The following is a 21,175-nucleotide window of genomic DNA, read 5'->3' on the forward strand; positions in this document are numbered from 1 at the left end:
TTTTCTGTCGACTACTCCTCCCACATTTCTCAACCCAATTGGACCATTTCACTGTCAAATCACTCCTACAAAGTTGTTTTTTGAACTGGAAAAATTCCAGATTTTCCCTAAACTCCAGGAATTCTGTAATACAATTTCTCAATTAAAAATGTTACGACTTCAACATTTTCTCAACCAGTTTGAAAAATTCCAACACCAACTCATTCAGAACATTCAAGGTTTTTACCATTTTCAAAAAAATTCCCTCTTTCTGTAAGTGTTCAATTCAAAATGAATTGACCATTTTTCAAACTTCCACCTTTTCCACGTTTTTCGTCCGATTCAAAACCATTCCACCTTCAACATATTCCACATATCCTGGACAGTCAAACTATAATGTTTCCGATTTCCCACCAAACAATTCCAGGAATTCCCAGTTACCCGAACCCTATTTTCAACCTTTTTTCAATCGACGACTCCTCCCACATTTTTCAACGCAATTGGACCATTTCACTGTCAAATAATTTCTATGAACTTGTTTTTTGAACTCGAAAAAATTCCAGATTTTCCCGAAACTCCAGGAATTCTGTAATACAATTTCTCAATTAAAAATGTTACGACTTCCACATTTTCTCAACCAGTTTGAAAAATTCCAACACCAACCATTTCAACTCATTCAGAACATTCAAGGTTTTTACCATTTTCCAAAAAATTCCCTCTTTTCCAGGAATTCCCAATTTTTTATGAAATTGCCATTGAATTCAATGGGACATTTTTCAAAGTTCCACAACTCCCTCATTTTTCATCTGATTCAAACTGTTCCAACTTCAAAATATCCCGCCTGTTTGGGAATTGTGTACTCTCCTTCAACAATTTTTTTTCTGAAATGGATTTTTCTTTTGTGATGAATTGTCTCATTACAAAGAACAGTATAATAAACACACAATAATGTCGTACTATTGGACTGCCATGTTTGATGCCCTTCTTTGCAGGGCCTCTTACCCACGTGTACCTAATGAAGCGGCCATTGAGTGCACTTAAGGCGTCATTCAATCAGTGATTACCGTGCGGATGGAAATTTTGTGCGGTTTAACATTCAGCCCGTCTAATTGTCATTGGAGCACCGGACTGGAGCACTTTATTCAAGCACACACTCGATTTGGGTGATTAGAAAATGTGCGGAATAGAGTCGAGGTGGGAAAGGCTTTGAGTAGTGCTCCTCACGGTCGCCATGTTCACGTCGTCTCTCCTCGTCCCCAGGTGCTCTCCTTGGAGGAGATCTGGGAAACTCCAACGGGGCGTGTCCTAGTCCAGTCCGTAAGTAAAATGCCTCTTTCTCTCACATACACACACACACACACACACACAGAAACATGCTTCACGCTGTAAAGTACCGAATATTTGCATTGTCTTCCTGAAATAAGCAGGGGCGTCCATGGTAACGTTGCTTGGATGGCAACCTATGTTGCTCCAAAAACCTGTATGTACCTTTCAGCATTATTGGTGCCTTCACAGATGTGTAAGTTACCCATGTCTTGGGCACTAATACACCCCCATACCATCACAGATGCTGGTTTTTCAACTTTGCGCCGATAACAATCTGGATGGTTCTTTTCCTCTTTGGTCCGGAGGACACGACGTCCACAGTTTCCAAAAAAATTTGAAATGTGGACTCGTCAGACCACAGAACACTTTTCCACTTTGCATCAGTCCATCTTAGATGAGCTCGGGCCCAGCGAAGCCGGCGGCGTTTCTGGGTGTTGTTGATAAATGGCTTTCGCTTTGCATAGTAGAGTTTTAACTTGCACTTACAGATGTAGCGACCGACTGTAGTTACTGACAGTGGTTTTCTGAAGTGTTCCTGAGCTCATGTGGTGACATCCTTTACACACTGATGTCAGTTTTTGATGCAGTACCGCCTGAGGGATCGAAGGTCACGGGCATTCAATGTTACGTGCAATGATTTATCCAGATTCTCTGAATCTTTCGATGATATTACGGAGCGTTGATGGTGAAATCCCTAAATTCCTTGCAATAGCTGGTTGAGAAATGTTGTCCTTAAACTGTTCGACAATTTTCTCACGCATTTGTTCACAAAGTGGTGACCCTCGCCCCATCCTTGTTTGTGAATGACATGGAAGCTGCTTTTATGGCACCCACCTGTTCCCAATTAGCCTGTTCACCTGTGGGATGTTCCAAATAAGTGTTTGATGAGCATTCCTCAACTTCTCAAAGTCTTTTTTGCCACTTGTGCCAGCTTTTTTGAAACATGTTGCAGGCATCAAATTCCAAATGAGCTAATATTTGCAAAAAAAATAACAAAGTTTTCCAGTTCGAACGTTAAATATCTTGTCTTTGCAGTCTATTCAATTGAATAATAAGTAATAATGATAAATAATAATAATAAGTTGAAAAGGATTTGCAAATCATTGTATTCTGTTTTTATTTACTATTTACACAACGTGCCAACTTCACTGGTTTTGGGTTTTGTACCTTGACAAATAGAAGATTATTATACTGTATAAGTAAAGGGGAGCAGGCAGCAGCTCACACATTCTCATACTTTCTGTAGCATCCAGGAAGAAATTATGTCTTTAACCTTTAATCTTGAATAATGTCTCAACTATAAACTACGTGAAGGAGCCCAGAATTGTTTGTATTTAAATGTTCACGATACAATGTATTAAATCCATAAACTGCTATAAAAATTGTATCCAATTGAGTAGATGGCCAGTTATTGTGATGTAGAGAAATCCCATATTTTTTATAAATTGTCTTAGGACATTTCCCACATTTTGAAATGCAAAACGCAATAAAGGTGTTTGTGAAATCCCCTGATGTTTTTTGCCGCTAAATAAAACATTTAGGGCCTGATTTACTAAGACCAAAACACCACACGCTAAACAGCGTGTGCATTCTATAAAATAGAATTGCGTGTGCAATAGTAAAGTGGTGCAGACCGTCTTATTTCAATGAGGATTTTTGCGTGTACTAAACGGGGCATTACCAGGGAGACACTCATTTACTGCACATTCATGTTATCGGGCTCCTACCTGCGGCGTTTTGTTGTTTTCAAACATGCCGTAGACATGCACCACTTTTTATGGGCATTTTATAAACAGTCCAATAAAAACACTTAAAAAAAATATACTGCTAAAGGTGCGCTCATTAGAGAGAGGCTGCGCATAATCTGGTTTAAGAAGCAAAAGAAAAATGGGCTGCATGGTCGAGTCGCCAGAAGAAAGCCATCACTCCAAATTACTTTGTTCCAGAAGTTTTTGAGGCTTGTCTCTGTGCTGTTTGGCGTAATGTAAGCGGGATACTTTGTGACATTTGCGCAGAAATGGCTTTCTTCTGGTGACTCGACCATGCAGCCCATTTTTCTTCAAGTGCCTCCTTATTGTGCATCTTGAAACAGCCACACCACAATTTTTTCAGAGAGTCCTGTATTTCAGCCGAAGTTATTTGTGAATTTTTCTTTGCATCTCGAACAATTTTCCTGGCAGTTGTGGCTGAAATCGTTGCTGGTCTACCTGAATCCCTCATTTTCCACTTCTTAATCAGCGTTTGAACACTGCTGATTGGCATTCTCAATTCCTTGGATATCTTTTTATACCCCTTTCCTGTTTTATGCAGTTCAATTACCTTTCCTCGCAGATCCTTTGACAATTATTTAGCCTTCCCCATGACTCAGAATCCAGAAACATCTGTGCAGCACTGGATGAAAGATGCAATGGTCTGTCAGAAGCCCAGAAACTCACTGACCTTTCATACACACACATTAATTACAAACAAACAGGTCACAGGTGAGGATTGGAACCTTGATTAGCCAGTCAAACCTGTTTGTGTCAACTTTTGTGCATGTTATCAGATCAAAGTCACTGGGGTATGTAAACTTTTGATAAGGGTCATTTGGGTACTTTCTTTTATAATTTTGATTTAAAAAGAGTAAACAAACAAAACTGTTGTTTGCCAATAAATAGCTTCACACAACCATTAAGCATGAGTGGAAGAAAGGTTTTTCTGTTATCATTCATATTCTCTGAAGAATATATTATTTTGGGCCAGAACAAATTTACAAAACTATTTTAAATAGCTGCAACATAACATACATAAGTAACAAACAGCATAATAACAACATAGCTGTAAACCTGGCTTCACCCAAGGAAGGCACACGTGACATGATTATATGTCATGTCACTATATACAGCACACATACTGCTATACACACGCCTAACCAGGCGTTTTTCTCTCTCAAGGAATTGTGAAATAAAATCATGTCTTCAGTGAAGCTTAGAACACATTTCCCCAGTTTTAGTTTAGAGAAAAGGAAAGATTGGCCCGGCCCACTAGGATCCCTCTTTATGTTTGTGAACTTTATAGTCTATACATTTAGAGTGATGTGATAATCAAACACTCTAGAAGTCCAGAATGATAGAGTATATAAGAGAATTGACAGAGAGTATGTACCTTCAGTGCTGAATGACGAGCAGAGGCAGAGTTTGGAGTGTCTTCTTTAGCTTGCTTTCCATGTTTATGTACTCACTGTCCACTGTGTCCAGGTACGTGGAACATGTTCTCCGTGCCATTTGCTGTTTAATGCCCGATATCATGCTAATTAGCTGCCTGAAATCAGGTGACTCCACTGTAAAAATAGCTTGCATGTCTTCTAGCACATACTCTCTATCAATGTTGGCCTGGCTAGCCGTCCCTCCGTTAAAATCCGGTGAAGTAGCATCGGAGTCTGTCTCTCTCTTTACTAGCTTCGTCGAAGCATGTTGCTTTTGTAGCCGTTTCAGCAGATTTTAATTGCTGTTTTGGGCAGTAGATAGGATCTTTGATCCAAGACACAACTTACATTTAACTAAAAATGTTCTTTTCTTTGTGCTCAACAAAAGAAAAGTAGTGAGAATATCTCCATGTTAAGAAACTCGGTTTTGGCTTTGATGTCTTGTTAGTAAACACGGACACGCCCCCCCCCCCCCGCCCCTCACAAACACACCCACAGAGAGCGCGCCTCTTGTGACACAGGAAGAATCAGAAGGACCGCTCAGCTCTCTAATAAAACACACTCAGATCTTCTCACTTTCTAGCCGATACTACATAAAAAATAACGTAAAATTACGCAGTAATGCATCATGTAGTAACGTTAACTGAGTTACTGAATATAAAAAAATAACGCGTTACCTCCGAAAATACTTTGTAACGCGTTAGTCCCAACACAGTATATATTGCATCTTGTCCTCCCACTATTGTGGGCGTTTTGAGACGCAAACTGAATTGCACGCCTTATTCCACTTTGCACACGTTATCGTAGATCACCTTTGCGTGTGCTATCAAGTTTGCACTTGTATTAGCAAATCAGGCCCTATGTCGCTACTGGTTCAACGTTTCCTAAAAGTGTTTTGATAAAAAAATGTAAATTGTCCATCTGTCGACTGACGTATAATATTCATGTTTCAATAACTTTCAATGCAAATGAATATCGGCTCCAAATATCGGTTATCGGCCTCCCTGACTAGTAATAATCAGTATCGGCCCTGAAAAAAATCATATCGGTCGATCTCTATTACAAACAGTGGCAGATTATTTAAATGTGTAGCACAAAACCTCACTTGCAACACACGTACACACACATACACACGTACACACATACACACGTACACCTGTTGACAGGCGACAGCTGAGGGTCACACAGTCCAGAGGACAGAATGTGACAGAGGGACAAGAGTGGGGGTGTAGTTTGATTTGTAAAAAGAGTCAACTTTGCTTGGAAGTTGTTGTCTTCGAGTGTCCGCTAACTGATGTTGTTGGTATCATCTGTTTTTTTCTTCTTAAGTGCTCATGGAAACACACTCGATAAATCGAAATCAAGACAAAATGACGGCAGTTTGATCCAATTATCCAATTCCAACGCATATATATTAGTATCGCGTTAGTATTAGGTTTGTATTAGAGATGTCAACAAAAAAAAAGATTTTAGAATGCAGCGTGATTCTTATTTGGAATGATTTTTAACCGATTAAAAAAAAACATTTTTTTTCTATTTTTAATTTATATATATATATATATATATATATATATATATATATATATATATATATATATATATATATATATATATATATATATACACATACATCCATATGTGTATATGTATGTATATAATATGTGTGTACAAACCCCGTTTCCATTTGAGTTAGATGTAAATATAAACGGAATACAATGATTTGCAAATCCTTTTCAACCCATATTCAATTGAATGCACTACAAAGACAACATATTTGATGTTCAAACTCATAAACTTTATTTTTTTTTTTGCAAATAATAATTAACTTAGAATTTCATGGCTGCAACACGTGCCAAAGTACCGGTAGTTGGGAAGGGGCATGTTCACCACTGTGTTACATGGCCTTTCCTTTTACAACACTCCTTAAACGTTTGGGAACTGAGGAGACACATTTTTTAAGCTTCTCAGGTGGAATTATTTCCCATTATTGCTTGATGTACAGCTTAAGTTGTTCAACAGTCCGGGGGTCTCCGTTGTGCTGTTTTAGGCTTCATAATGCGCCACACATTTTCAATGGGAGACAGGTCCGGACTACAGGCAGGCCAGTCTAGTACCCGCACTCTTTTACTATGAAGCCACGTTGACGTAACACGTGGCTTGGCTTTGTTTTGCTGAAATAAGCAGGGGCGTCCATGGTAACGTTGCTTGGATGGCAACATATGTTGCTCCAAAACCTGTATGTACCTTTCAGCATTAATGGCGCCTTCTTAGATGTGTAAATTACCCATGTCTTGGGCACTAATACACCCCCATACCATCACAGATGCTGGCTTTTACACTTTGCGCCTATAACAATCCGGATGGTTCGTTTCCTCTTTGGTACGAAGGACACAACGTCCACAGTTTTCAAAAACAATTTGAAATGTGGACTCGTCAGACCACAGAACACTTTTCCCTTTTGTATCAGTCCATCTTAGATGAGCTCAGGCCCTGCGAAGCCGACGCCGTTTCTGGGTGTTGTTGATAAACGGTTTTTCGCCTTGCATAGGAGAGTTTTAACTTGCACTTACAGATGTAGCGACCAACTGTAGTTACTGACAGTGGGTTTCTGAAGTGTTCCTGAGCCCATGTGGTGATATCCTTTACACACTGATGTCGCTTATTGATGCAGTACAGCCTGAGGGATCGAAGGTCACAGGCTTAGCTGCTTCGGTGCAGTGATTTCTCCAGATTCTCTGAACCCTTTGATGATATTATGGACCGTAGATGGTGAAATCCCTAAATTCCTTGCAATAGCTGGTTGAGAAAGGTTTTTCTTAAACTGTTCAACAATTTTTTCACGCTTTTGTTGACGAAATGGTGACCCTCGCCCCATCCTTGTTTGTGAATGACTGAGCATTTCATGGAATCTACTTTTATACCCAATCATGGCACCCACCTGTTCCCAATTAGCCTGTTCACCTGTGGGATGTTCCAAATAAGTGTTTGATGAGCATTCCTCAACTTTATCAGTATTTATTGCCACCTTTCCCAACTTCTTTGTCATGTGTTGCTGGCATCAAATTCTAAAGTTAATGATTATTTGCAAAAAAAATAAAAATGTTTATCAGTTTGAACATCAAATATGTTGTCTTTGTAGCATATTCAACTGAATTTCGGGTTGAAAATGATTTGCAAATCATTGTATTCTGTTTATATTTACATCTAACACAATTTCCCAACTCATATGGAAACGGGGTTTGTATATGTTTGTATATCAATCAATCAATCAATCTTTATTTATATAGCCCTAAATCACAAGTGTCTCAAAGGGCTGCACAAGCCACAACGACATCCTCGGTACAAAGCCCACATACGGGCAAGGAAAAACTCACCCCAGTGGGACGTCGATGTGAATGACTATGAGAAACCTTGGAGAGGACCGCATATGTGGGTAACCCCCCCCCTCTAGGGGAGACCGAAAGCAATGGATGTCGAGTGGGTCTGACATAATATTGTGAGAGTCCAGTCCATAGTGGATCCAACATAATAGTAAGAGTCCAGTCCATAGTGGGGCCAGCAGGACACCATCCCGAGCGGAGACGGGTCAGCAGCGTAGAGATGTTCCCAGCCGATGCACAGGCGAGCGGTCCACCCCGGGTCCCGACTCTGGACAGCCAGCACTTCATCCATGGCCACCGGACCTGTGCCCCCCGCCCCCTCAAGGAAAAGGGGAGCAGAGGAGAAAAGAAAAGAAACGGCAGATCAACTGGTCCAACAGGGGGGCTATTTAAAGGCTAGAGTATACAAATGAGTTTTAAGATGGGACTTAAATGCTTCTACTGAGGTAGCATCTCTAATTGTTACCGGGAGGGCATTCCATAGTACTGGAGCCCGAATAGAAAACGCTCTATAGCCCGCAGACTTTTTTTGGGCTCTGGGAATCACTAATAAGCCGGAGTTCTTTGAACGCAGATTTCTTGCCGGGACATATGGTACAATACAATCGACAAGATAGGACGGAGCTAGACCGTGTAGTATTTTATACGTAAGTAGTAAAACCTTAAAGTCACTTCTTAAGTGCACAGGAAGCCAGTGCAGGTGAGCCAGTATAGGCGTAATATGATCAAACTTTCTTGTTCTTGTCAAAAGTCTAGCAGCCGCATTTTGTACCAACTGTAATTTTTTTTAATGCTAGACATAGGGAGACCCGAAAATAATACGTTACAGTAGTCGAGACGAGACGTAACGAACGCATGAATAATGATCTCAGCGTCGCTAGTGGATAAAATAGAACGAATTTTAGCGATATTACGGAGATGAAAGAAGGCCGTTTTAGTAACACTCTTAATGTGTGATTCAAACGAGAGAGTTGGGTCGAAGATAATACCCAGATTCTTTACTGATTCGCCTTGTGTAATTGTTTGGTTGTCAAATGTTAAGGTGGTATTATTAAATAAATGTCGGTGTTTAGCAGGACCGATAATCAGCATTTCCGTTTTCTTGGCGTTGAGTTGCAAGAAGTTAGCGGACATCCAATGTTTAATTTCATTAAGACACGCCTCCAGCTGACTACAATCCGGCGTGTTGGTCAGCTTTAGGGGCATGTAGAGTTGGGTGTCATCAGCATAGCAATGAAAGCTAACACCGTATTTGCGTATGATGTCGCCTAGCGGCAGCATGTAAATACTAAAGAGTGCAGGGCCAAGAACCGAACCCTGAGGAACTCCGCACGTTACCTTAACATAGTCAGAGGTCACATTATTATGGGAGACGCATTGCATCCTGTCAGTAAGATAAGAGTTAAACCACGACAAGGCTAAGTCTGACATACCAATACGTGTTTTGATACGCTCTAATAAAATATTATGATCGACGGTATCGAAAGCAGCGCTAAGATCAAGAAGCAGCAACATAGATGACGCATCAGAATCCATCGTCAGCAGTAGATCATTAGTCATTTTTGCGAGGGCTGTCTCCGTAGAGTGATTTGCCCTGAAACCGGATTGAAAAGGTTCACAGAGATTGTTAGACACTAAGTGTTCATTTAGCTGCTGTGCGACAATTTTTTCGAGGATTTTCGAAATAAAGGGAAGGTGGGACACCGGTCGGTAGTTTACCATGAGGTCAGGATCAAGGTTAGGTCTTTTGAGCAGAGGATGAATAACCGCTTTCTTGAATGCTAGGGGAACAGTGCCAGAGGAAAGTGATAAGTTTATAATATTTAGCACTGATGGACCTAATAATACAAAAAGCTCCTTGATTAGTTTCCCAGGAAGTGGGTCAAGTAAACATGTTGTTTGTTTTATCCCACTTACACGCTGTAATAGTTCCTCTAATGTTATTTCATCAAAAAGAGAGAGACTATTTTGTATTGCAGTATCCGTCGTAGATACAGTTGTATCTGTGTTCATAGAACCCAGTTGTAGCTGGGATGCGTTGTCTTTAATCTCCTTTCTAATGAGTTCAATTTTCTTATTAAAGAAATTCATAAAGTCATCTGCCGAGTGGGTGGAGCTATTGGGAGGAGTCCCTTGTTGGGTTAGCGATGCTACTGTACTAAACAAAAATTTTGGGTCGTTTTTGTTGAGGCGGATGAGATTTGAGTAATATTTAGCTTTAGCTAAGGTAAGCATGCGTTTATACGATATTAAACTATCACTCCATGCTTGATGGAAAACCTCAAGCTTGGTCGCGCGCCATTTGCGTTCCAACTTTCTACATGATAATTTATGAGCTCTGGTTTCCTCTGTAAACCATGGGGTGCGCCTTTTAGGGGCCCTTTTTTGTTTTAGCGGTGCTATGCTATCAATGGTTTTGCGCAGGGCATTGTCAAAGTTGTTAGTGAGGTTATCAATAGAGCCGACATAATTTGGGAATGGTGCCATTACCGAAGGCAGTAGGTCAGCAAGAGTCATCGTTGTGGCAGCATTAATGTTGCGGCTGCTATAGCAGTTATTATTATTATTAGTTTGTTGACAATGAGTCAGAACTTCGAATTTTATAAGGTAATGATCGGACATTACTTTAGTATACGGGAGTACCATAACTTTGGAGGTGGTGACACCCCTGACCAGCACTAGATCTATCGTATTGCCGTTGCGATGCGTAGGTTCATTTATTATTTGTGTAAGACCACAGCTATCAATTATAGTCTGGAGCGCCACGCACTGAGGGTCCGATGGGGTATTCATATGGATATTAAAGTCCCCCATTATGATTATATTGTCTGCGTGCGTCACTAGATCAGCAACGAACTCTGAGAATTCATTAATAAAGTCCGAGTAGGGCCCTGGGGGGCGGTAGATAACAGCCATATCGAGAGGCAGCGGTGCGACAGACCTCATAGTAAGCACCTCGAACGATTTGTATTTATTATTTAGGTTAGGGGTAAGGTTAAAGTTTTCATTGTATATTAATGCGACCCCCCCACCTCACTTCTAAGGTCCCGTTTTATTTTGGGTACAGTAAGGGAACAAAGTACAAAACTTTCAAAATGCAGATATATATATATATATATATATATATATATATATATCTATATATATGTATATATGTGTGTATATAGTATATGCGTGTGTATATACATATATATATATACATGTATATATATATATATATATATATATATATATATATATATATATATTTGTGTGTGTATATATATGTATATAAATGTGTATATATATATATATATGTGTGTGTGTGTGTATATGTATGTATATATGTATATTTTTATATATATATATATATATATATATATATATATATATATATATATATATATATATATATGTATATATATGTATATATATATATATATATATATATATATATATATATATATCAAATATATATATATCAAATATATATGCATGTATTTTTCTTTTTCTTATTTTTTCTCTTTTTTTAATATAAATCTATCCTGTCCAGCCACTCAGACAAATCATATTGTTGAACAAATTTACTTTAGAAAAGAGAAGTGTTGGATTCTTCTATTGTTGCGTTGTTTGTATTTGACTTTATTAGATATTTGGGTAGAATGTCATTAAACAAAACCACTTTTCTGTGAAGTAACATAGAAATGTATCACGACTGTTTATCATAAAACTGGCACCCAACGTTATTAAAAAGTATTGATTTTCAATTGAGAATCGATTTCGGAATGGAATGGTTACCCTTAAGAGTCAAATCGAATGTTTGTATCTGCGGCTTGTCATTTTTTTGAATTCATGAAAAGACGGGAGAGAATGACAGGAATCAACAAAGATTGTTTTGTAGCAGAAAACCTCCATATACAGTGCATCCAAAAAAGTATTCACACCTTTTATGTAACAGCCTTATCCCCATGTGAAATAAATATTTTTTCCCCCTCAAAATTCTACACACAATATCCCACAATGACAATGTGAAACTTTTTTTTTTTAATTGTGGGGGTTTCTTTGCTGTTTTTTTTCTATCGTCAGCGTCATGAATGGACATGTGGCAGCTGAGAAGAGCAAATGTTCCTGCAACAACTGGGACACATAAAACTGTGACACCAGGCTCCTCCCCCTCTCAGCTGTCCCCCCTCGTCGCCATCAGGCCACCCCCCCCCAACTCACCCTGATCTTGGCACCGGCCGGTCCTCAGAGGTGACTTTGACGCCGGCCAGAGCTCCCTCCTTAAGTCCCATTAGCCAGGACAGATAGTGCCATCTAGCCAGACAGATAGCGCCATCCAACCCTCCCTTTTAGCGTCTTTTCTCCGGTGGCTTGACAGAGGTTTGGTGTCAGCCATCGACTTGTCTGCACTTTGTCAGCGAGCTCGACATCCAGCTGGGCTTATAGGCCACATTCTCTTGAAACTGAAACTTAACTCGGCCCAAAGTTCTTACCATCTCACTGCTTCTCAAATTGTTGCTGTTGTGGCCCCGCCCCCACAGGAAGGACTAACATTTTGCGCCCCCCTACTCTCCGCCATGACCATAAATAGTATCATTTGTCTATGAAATTGTTATAAGTACACCTCTGCATAACATTGTATATCAAAGAACGATATGTCGCTCAACTCACAACAAAGAATAACTTTATTAAGATAGTTTTTTAAATCTGTAACAGAAAATATTTAAAGTGCCATGATTGGCCTGAAATTTAAAAAAAAGCATCCTTTTTTAAATTATAAACATTTTTTGACCGACTTGACATACAATTAAATAAACTCAAAATTAATAACAACCTCGAATTGATCAGCAATATTATTTCATGTATTCTTGTTTATATTCACAAATGTGACGTTTTTGTGTGTTTATTACGTAGTTTATTTGCTATTGTGTGCTTAGCTGCTGTGTAGCTGCTAGCTCCTAGTAGCCTATAGCCCTACATGTTTATACTTTGTAAATGGCTCGACTGAAAAAGAAGAAAAGGCCTACCTTGTGTGTTAATTTATTACGTAGCTTGGGGGCTATTGTGTGCTTAGCTGTTGTGTAGCTGCTAGCTCCTAGTAACCTATAGCCTAGCATGTTTACCTTTTGTAAATAACTTGACAAAAATAGAAGAAAAGACCAACCTTGTGTGCTAATATATTACGTAGCTTGGGGGCTATTGTGTGCTTAGCTGTTGTGTAGCTGCTAGCTCCTAGTAACCTATAGCCTAGCATGTTTACCTTTGGTAAATAACTTGACAAATATAGAAGAAAAGACCAATCTTGTGTGTTATATATTACGTAGCTTGGGGGCTATTGTGTGCTTAGCTGTTGTGTAGCTGCTAGCTCATAGTAGCCTATAGCCTAGCATGTTTATATTTTGTAAATGACTTGACTAAAATAGAAGAAAAGACCAACTCTGTGTGTTAGTTTATTACGTAGTTTATGTGCTAGTGTGTGCTTAGCTGCTGTGTAGCTGCTGGCTCATAGTAGACTATAGCCTAACATGTTTCCCTTTTGTAAATAACTTGACCTTGTGTGTTAATTTATTACATAGCTAGCTTGGGGGCTATTGTGTGCTAAGCTGTTGTATAGCTGCTAGCTCCTAGTAGCCTATAGTCCTACATGTTTATATTTTGTAAATGACTTGACTAAAAAAGAAGAAAAGACCAACCTTGTGTGCTAATATATTACGTAGTTTATGTGCTATTGTGTGCTTAGCTGTTGTGTAGCTGCTAGCTCATAGTAGACTATAGCCTAGCATGTTTACCTTTTGTAAATAACTTGACAAAAATAGAAGAAAAGACCTACCTCGTGTGTTATTTTATTACATAGCTTTGGGGGCTATTGTGTGCTTAGCTGCTGTGTAGCTGCTAGCTCATAGTAGCCTATAGCCCTACATGTTTACCTTTTGTAAATAACTTGACAAAAATAGAAGAAAATACCTAACTTGTGTGTTAATTTTTTACGTAGTTTATGTGCTATTGTGTGCTTAGCTGTTGTGTAGCTGCTAGCTCATAGTAGACAATAGCCTAGCATGTTTACCTTTTGTAAATAACTTGACAAAAATAGAAGAAAAGACCAACTTTGTGTGTTAATATATTACGTAGCTTGGGGGCTATTGTGTGCTTAGCTGTTGTGTAGCTGCTAGCTACTAGTAGCCTGTAGCCTAACATGTTTATATTTTGTAAATGACTCGACTAAAATAGAAGAAAAGACCAACCTTGTGTGTTAATTTATTACATAGCTTTGGGGGCTATTGTGTGCTTAGCTGCTGTGTAGCTGCTAGCTCATAGTAGCCTATAGCCCATCCATCCATCCATCTTCTTCCGCTTTAGTAAAGTTTGGTAAATGACTTGACTAAAAAAGAAGAAAAGACCATCCTTGTGTGTTAATATATTACGTAGTTTATGTGCTATTGTGTGCTTAGCTGCTGTGTAGCTGCTGGCTCATAGTATAGCATGTTTACCTTTTGTAAAAAACTTGACAAAAATAGAAGAAAATACCAACCTTGTGTGTTAATTTATTACATAACTTGGGGGCTATTGTGTGCTTAGCTGTTGTGTAGCTGCTAGCTCCTAGTAGCCTATCCTACATGTTTATATTTTGTAAATGACTTGACTAAAATAGAACAAAGGACCAACTCTGTGTGTTAGTTTATTACATAGTTTATGTGCTGTTGTGTAGCTGCTAGCAGCTAGCTCCTAGTAGCCGATAGCCCTACATGTTTATATTTTGTAAATGAGTTGATGAAAATAGAAGAAAATACCAACTTTGTGTGTTAATATATTGCATAGCTTGGGGGCTATTGTGTGCCTAGCTGTTGTGTAGCTGCTAGCTCATAATAGCCTATAGCCTAGCATGTTTACATTTTGTAAATAATTTGACAAAAATAGAAGAAAAGACCAACCTTGTGTGTTAATTTATTACGTAGCTTGGGGGCTATTGTGTGCTTAGCTGCTGTGTAGCTGCAGGCTCATAGTAGACTATAGCCTAGCATGTTTACCTTTTGTAAATAACTTGACAAAAATAGAAGTAAAGACCAACTTTGTGTGTTAATATATTACGTAGCTTTGGGGCTATTGTGTGCTTAGCTGTTGTGTAGCTGCTAGCTACTAGTAGCCTGTAGCCTAACATGTTTATATTTTGTAAATGACTCGACTAAAATAGAAGAAAGGACCAACTTTGTGTGTTAGTTTATTACGTAGTTTATGTGCTATTGTGTGCTTAGCTGTTGTGTAGCTGCTAGCTCATAGTAGCCTATAGCCCATCCATCCATCCATCTTCTTCCGCTTTAGTAAAGTTTGGTAAATGACTTGACTAAAAAAGAAGAAAAGACCATCCTTGTGTGTTAATATATTACATAGTTTATGTGCTATTGTGTGCTTAGCTGCTGTGTAGCTGCTGGCTCATAGTATAGCATGTTTACCTTTTGTAAAAAACTTGACAAAAATAGAAGAAAATACCAACCTTGTGTGTTAATTTATTACATAGCTTGGGGGCTATTGTGTGCTTAGCTGTTGTGTAGCTGCTAGCTCCTAGTAGCCTATCCTACATGTTTATATTTTGTAAATGACTTGACTAAAATAGAACAAAGGACCAACTCTGTGTGTTAGTTTATTACATAGTTTATGTGCTGTTGTGTAGCTGCTAGCAGCTAGCTCCTTGTAGCCGATAGCCCTACATGTTTATATTTTGTAAATGAGTTGATGAAAATAGAAGAAAATACCAACTTTGTGTGTTAATATATTGCATAGCTTGGGGGCTATTGTGTGCCTAGCTGTTGTGTAGCTGCTAGCTCATAGTAGCCTATAGCCTAGCATGTTTACATTTTGTAAATAATTTGACAAAAATAGAAGAAAAGACCAACCTTGTGTGTTAATTTATTACGTAGCTTGGGGGCTATTGTGTGCTTAGCTGCTGTGTAGCTGCAGGCTCATAGTAGACTATAGCCTAGCATGTTTACCTTTTGTAAATAACTTGACAAAAATAGAAGTAAAGACCAACTTTGTGTGTTAATATATTATGTAGCTTTGGGGCTATTGTGTGCTTAGCTGTTGTGTAGCTGCTAGCTACTAGTAGCCTGTAGCCTAACATGTTTATATTTTGTAAATGACTCGACTAAAATAGAAGAAAGGACCAACTTTGTGTGTTAGTTTATTGCGTAGTTTATGTGCTATTGTGTGCTTAGCTGCTGTGTAGCTGCTAGCTCCTAGTAGCCTATAGCCTATCATGTTTCCCTTTTGCAAATAACTTGACAAAAATAGAAGAAAATACCTACCTTGTGTGTTAATTTATTACATAGCTTGGGGGCTATTGTGTGCTTAGCTGTTGTGTAGCTTCTAGCTCATAGTAGCCTATAGCCCCATATGTTTACCTTTTCTCAGTGACTTGACTAAAATAGAAGAAAAGACCAACTTTTTGTGTTAATATATTACGTAGCTTGGGGGCTATTGTGTGCTTAGGTGTTGTGTAGCTGCTAGCTCATAGTAGCCTATAGCCTAGCATGTTTACCTTTTCTCAGTGACTTGACTGAAGTAGAAGAAAATAGCAACCGTGTGTGTTTATTGGAGGACATTTAGATGTTAACTGGTGTCTATCAGAGCTTACATCCGAGATTTTAGATGACGCCCCTGATTATGGTCGATGGACTCAAGCTGTATAAACAAAACACCATGCATATGAGAAAGAAAGGCACACTTTTTTTAGTGGATGATGTCTGCATCCCGTGTTGAAACACGAAACGCGTCCAATCACATGCCGGCTCAGGTGACTCGGTCCATCCGGATGTTTCTTGCGGTCTGCTAATGCCTCCCAAAGCCCCCCCAACCCCCACCCCGGACCATCGGCCTTCCAGTATCTCCTTTCTTTCCTATTTCTTGTCCTCTTTTCAGCTGTTGTCCAGGCGCTCCTCGGCATTGACGTCACGCAACATTCCTCACATTCTCATGTTCTCGGTCACGCGATCACAATCGTGGCTCTTGCTGTACACGCCAGGGGCCCGGAGCGAGCTCACAACGCCAAACATTCCCAAGTTGTCTCAAAGGCATGGAGGGAAAAGGACGGTCTTTACCACTCGGTTGTAATACACCTTTTCACCACTTGTGGCAGTAGTGACAATCTCAAACAAACAAACAATATCAAACAAAGTTCAAGTTAAAGTACCAATGGTTGTCACACACACACTAGGTTTGGTGAAATGTGTCCTCTTCATTTGACCCATCCCCTTGTTCACCCCCTGGGAGGTGAGGGGAGCAGTGAGCAGCAGCGGTGGCCGCGCCCGGGAATCATTTTTGGTGATTTAACCCCCAATTCCAAGCCTTGATGCTGAGTCCCAAGCAGGGAGGTAATGGCTCCCATTTTTATAGTCTTTGGTATGACTTCACTGGTTTGGGGTTTTGTATTAAAGTGACAGGACAGGACAGATTTTTTCAATATATTTTATATTTTTAATGGATTTTTGATTCTTTTGAATCGATTAGCACTCGAAAATCCTTTACTGTTATGCGGTCAATGATCATGTCAATGTATAAATAGAAATAAATACATATATACAAATGTACATGAATAAATAAATTTTAATAAAATACAAATATGATAATAAAACAAAATATAATAAAAAAAATAAATGTTTCACTGGACTTTAAAAAAAATAATAATAATAACATGTGATGATGGTGACAAAAACATGTTTTTTTATTTTGTATATATTTTTTAATAAATGAGTAAAAAGTCCAAATAAACAATGTCAAATGCTGTGCACTACTTTGCAGACTTCATTTAAAGTGTAGGAAAAAAGTAGTGGCTTATAGTTCGGAATTTACGATAAATTGATGATGGGGACAAAAATCGCTGTTTTTTAATTTCTTTTTTTTTTTATAAATGAGTAAAAAATTAAAATAAACAATGTCAAACGCTGCGCACTACTTTTCCGACTTCATTCAAATTGTAGGAAAAAAGTAGTGGCTTATAATTCGGAATTTACGATAAACTGATGATGGGGACAAAAAACACTGTTTTTTTATTTTTTATTTTTTTTAAATAAATGAGTAAAAAATAAAAATAAACAATGTCAAACGCTGCACGCCACTTTGCCGACTTCATTCAAAGTGTACGAAAAAAGTAGTGGCTTATGATTTGGAATTTACGATAAATTGATGATGGTGACAAAAAACAATGGGATTTTTTTGTATATATTTTTTAATAAATGAGTAAAAAATTAAAATAAACAATGTCAAACGCTGCGCACTATTTTCCGACTTCATTCAAAGTGTAGGAAAAAAGTAGCGGCTTATACTTCGGAATTTAAGATAGATTGATGATGGCGACAAAACACAATGTTTTTTTATTTCATATATATTTTTTAATAAATGAGTAAAACATTTAAATAATGTTAAACACTGTGCACTACTTTCATTCAAAGTGTAGGAAAAAAGTATCGGTTTATAATTCAGAATTTCCGATAAATTGATGATGGCGACTAAAAGCAATATTTTTTATGTCATATATATTTTTTGATAAATTAGTAAAAAAATTTAATAAACAATGTCAGACGCTGCGCACTACTTTGACGACTTCATTCAAAGTGTAGGAAAAAAGTAGCGGCTTATACTTCGGAACTTACGATAGATTGATGATGGCGACAAATAATGAGTTTTTATTTTATATATATTTTTTAATAAATGAGTAAAAAATAAGAATAATGTCAAACGCTGCGCATTACTTTCATTCAAAGTGTAGGAAAAAAGTAGCTGCTTATAATTCAGAATTTACGATAAATTGATGATGGCGACTAAAAGCAATATTTTTTATGTCATATATATTTTTTGATGAATTAGTAAAAAAATTTAATAAACAATGTCAAACGCTGCGCACTACTTTGACGACTTCATTCAAAGTGTAGGAAAAAAGTAGCGGCTTATACTTCGGAACTTTGATAGATTGATGATGGCGACAAATAATGATTTTTTATTTCATATATATTTTTTAATAAATGAGTAAACAATAAAAATAATATCAAACGCTGCGCACTACTTTCATTCAAAGTGTAGGAAAAAAGTAGCGGCTTATAATTCAGAATTTACGATAAATTGATGATGGCGACTAAAAGCAATGTTTTTTATGTCATATATATTTTTTTATAAATTAGTAAAAAATTAAATAAACAATGTCAAACGCTGCGCACTACTTTGACGACTTCATTCAAAGTGTAGGAAAAAAGTAGCGGCTTATAATTCGGAACTTATGATAGATTGATGATGGCGACAAATAACAATGATTTTTTATTTTATATATATTTTTTAATAAATGAGTAAAAAATAAGAATAATGTCAAACGCTGCGCACTACTTTCATTCAAAGTGTAGGAAAAAAGTAGCTGCTTATAATTCAGAATTTCCGATAAATTGATGGCGACTAAAAGCAATGTTTTTTATGTCATATATATTTTTTGATAAATTAGTAAAAAATCAAAAAAAATTCAAAATGCTACGCACTACTTTGACGACTTCATTCAAAGTGTAGGAAAAAAGTAGCGGCTTATACTTCGGAATTTAAGATAGATTGATGATGGCGACAAAACACAATGATTTTTTATTTCATATATATTTTTTAATAAATGAGTAAAAAATTAAAAAAAATGTCAAAACGCTGCGCACTACTTTGCCGACTTAATTCAAAGTGTAGGAAAAAAGTAGCGGCTTATAATTCAGAATTTACGATAAATTGATGATAAAAGCAATGTTTTTTATGTCATATATATTTTTTGATAAATTAGTAAAAAATTAAATAAACAATGTCAAACGCTGCGCACTACTTTGACGACTTCATTCAAAGTGTAGGAAAAAAGTAGCAGACAATAAAATGGCATTTCTGTCCAAATTATGCAGGCAAGTAATAACCTGTAATCAGTCATGATTAATCCAAATTAAAAATGTGTTTAAAAAAAATTAAGGATTTGACTGACTGTATTTATAAATGTTGTCCCATTTGAGCTTTCATTATTGTGTCAGCCAGAAACTTGAACTGGCGGTAACATCCATCGAATTCAACAAAAGTGTCTTATTAGTTCCAGAGTAAAACGGGAACATTCCCTGGACCCTCTTCAAAATATTCTTTCTATTTTTAGCCACACCAACACTGGCCTCCATTCACATGTATTACATCATGGAGGAGAGGGAACACTAAAATATATTTGATGACATCACCAGGCGGTCTGATATTGCACACGATAACAAAAAAAAAAAAGACGACTCAATGGCTCTGTACTTGAGTACTTGCACTAAGTACACTCAGTACACAGTCTTTAAAGTGCATAAGTGTGTTCACACTGAAAAATGCGGTACTCTGCCAGTACTACTTATTGAAGTGTACTGAGGGAAGTATTTCATCTGAGACGTGGCTATAAAAAGTCCAAATAAAGGTCCTCAACGCCACAGTTACGTGTTTACATACTCACACCACGTCCTGCCGCCACCTGCTGCACGCACACTCTGGTGTGTGTGTGTGTGTTCTTGTATTTCTACCCTTCTTGAGACACCAACAAGGAAAGTACCTTCCATATGAAGAGGTGTGAACAAGTTAGTACATAAATCATGGTGCCAATACGGAAAACCATTGCATCTAATAGAGAGCCAAATACTAGAGTCCGTGAACATTGCTCCAAAGTCAGGATTTTTTGTCGATTTAATGTGTATACAAAAGTAAACACTGACGGTTACTAAGGCAGTGATATATGATAAAACAAGGACGTCCCTATTCATCCCCGAAAAAAACCCGGCAGGTGAACGGCTGATTTTACGACTTCCGGTGCTGAAGTAAGACAACAAGCGTCCCATATGTGACCATAGGATGAACAAATGCACTACGCTACTAAGACTATGGTGGCCATTAACAGTTAGATTCTACAGCTGGGTTGCCCAAAATGCGGCACAGGGGCCATCTGTGGTCCCTGACTCCTTTGTCATCGGCCTTAACCACAATACAAAAAACAAAAAATAGAGATCTCATTTGCACCCCTGGTGGTGAAATCTATCAAAATGAGGGTGGTCCCAAAAAGGTGGGATTTTTCAAATTGACTGTGTGTCGCTTTTAAAAGTGCTCCCCCCTCTGGTCAACATATGAAATAACAAGTGTGTGTAAAAATTTGAAGTGCTCCCCCTCTGGCCAAAAATATTTAATAACAAGTGTGTGTGAGGAATTGAAATGCGACCCCTTTGGCCAAAATTATTATTATTTTTAATTTAATAAATATCTGTATAAAGACATACTGTAATAACTTTTAGTAAATAATGAAAATAAAAAACCA

General features: G+C 37.9%; 1 protein-coding gene across 6 annotated transcripts in view; it reads left to right on the plus strand.

Annotated features, from left to right (window-relative positions):
* mef2d (myocyte enhancer factor 2d) overlaps window positions 1-21,175 on the plus strand; it is a 318,806-nt gene that overhangs the window by 249,200 nt on the left and 48,431 nt on the right. For all 6 annotated transcript variants that reach the window (XM_061957007.2, XM_061957034.2, XM_061957026.2 and 3 more), the window contains exon 6: window positions 1,240-1,296. In XM_061957007.2, the coding sequence (XP_061812991.1) occupies window positions 1,240-1,296 (57 nt within the window). The remainder of the gene's footprint in view (window positions 1-1,239; window positions 1,297-21,175) is intronic.

The sequence above is a fragment of the Nerophis lumbriciformis genome, linkage group LG04 (assembly GCF_033978685.3).
Source record: "Nerophis lumbriciformis linkage group LG04, RoL_Nlum_v2.1, whole genome shotgun sequence".
NCBI lineage: Eukaryota > Metazoa > Chordata > Actinopteri > Syngnathiformes > Syngnathidae > Nerophis > Nerophis lumbriciformis.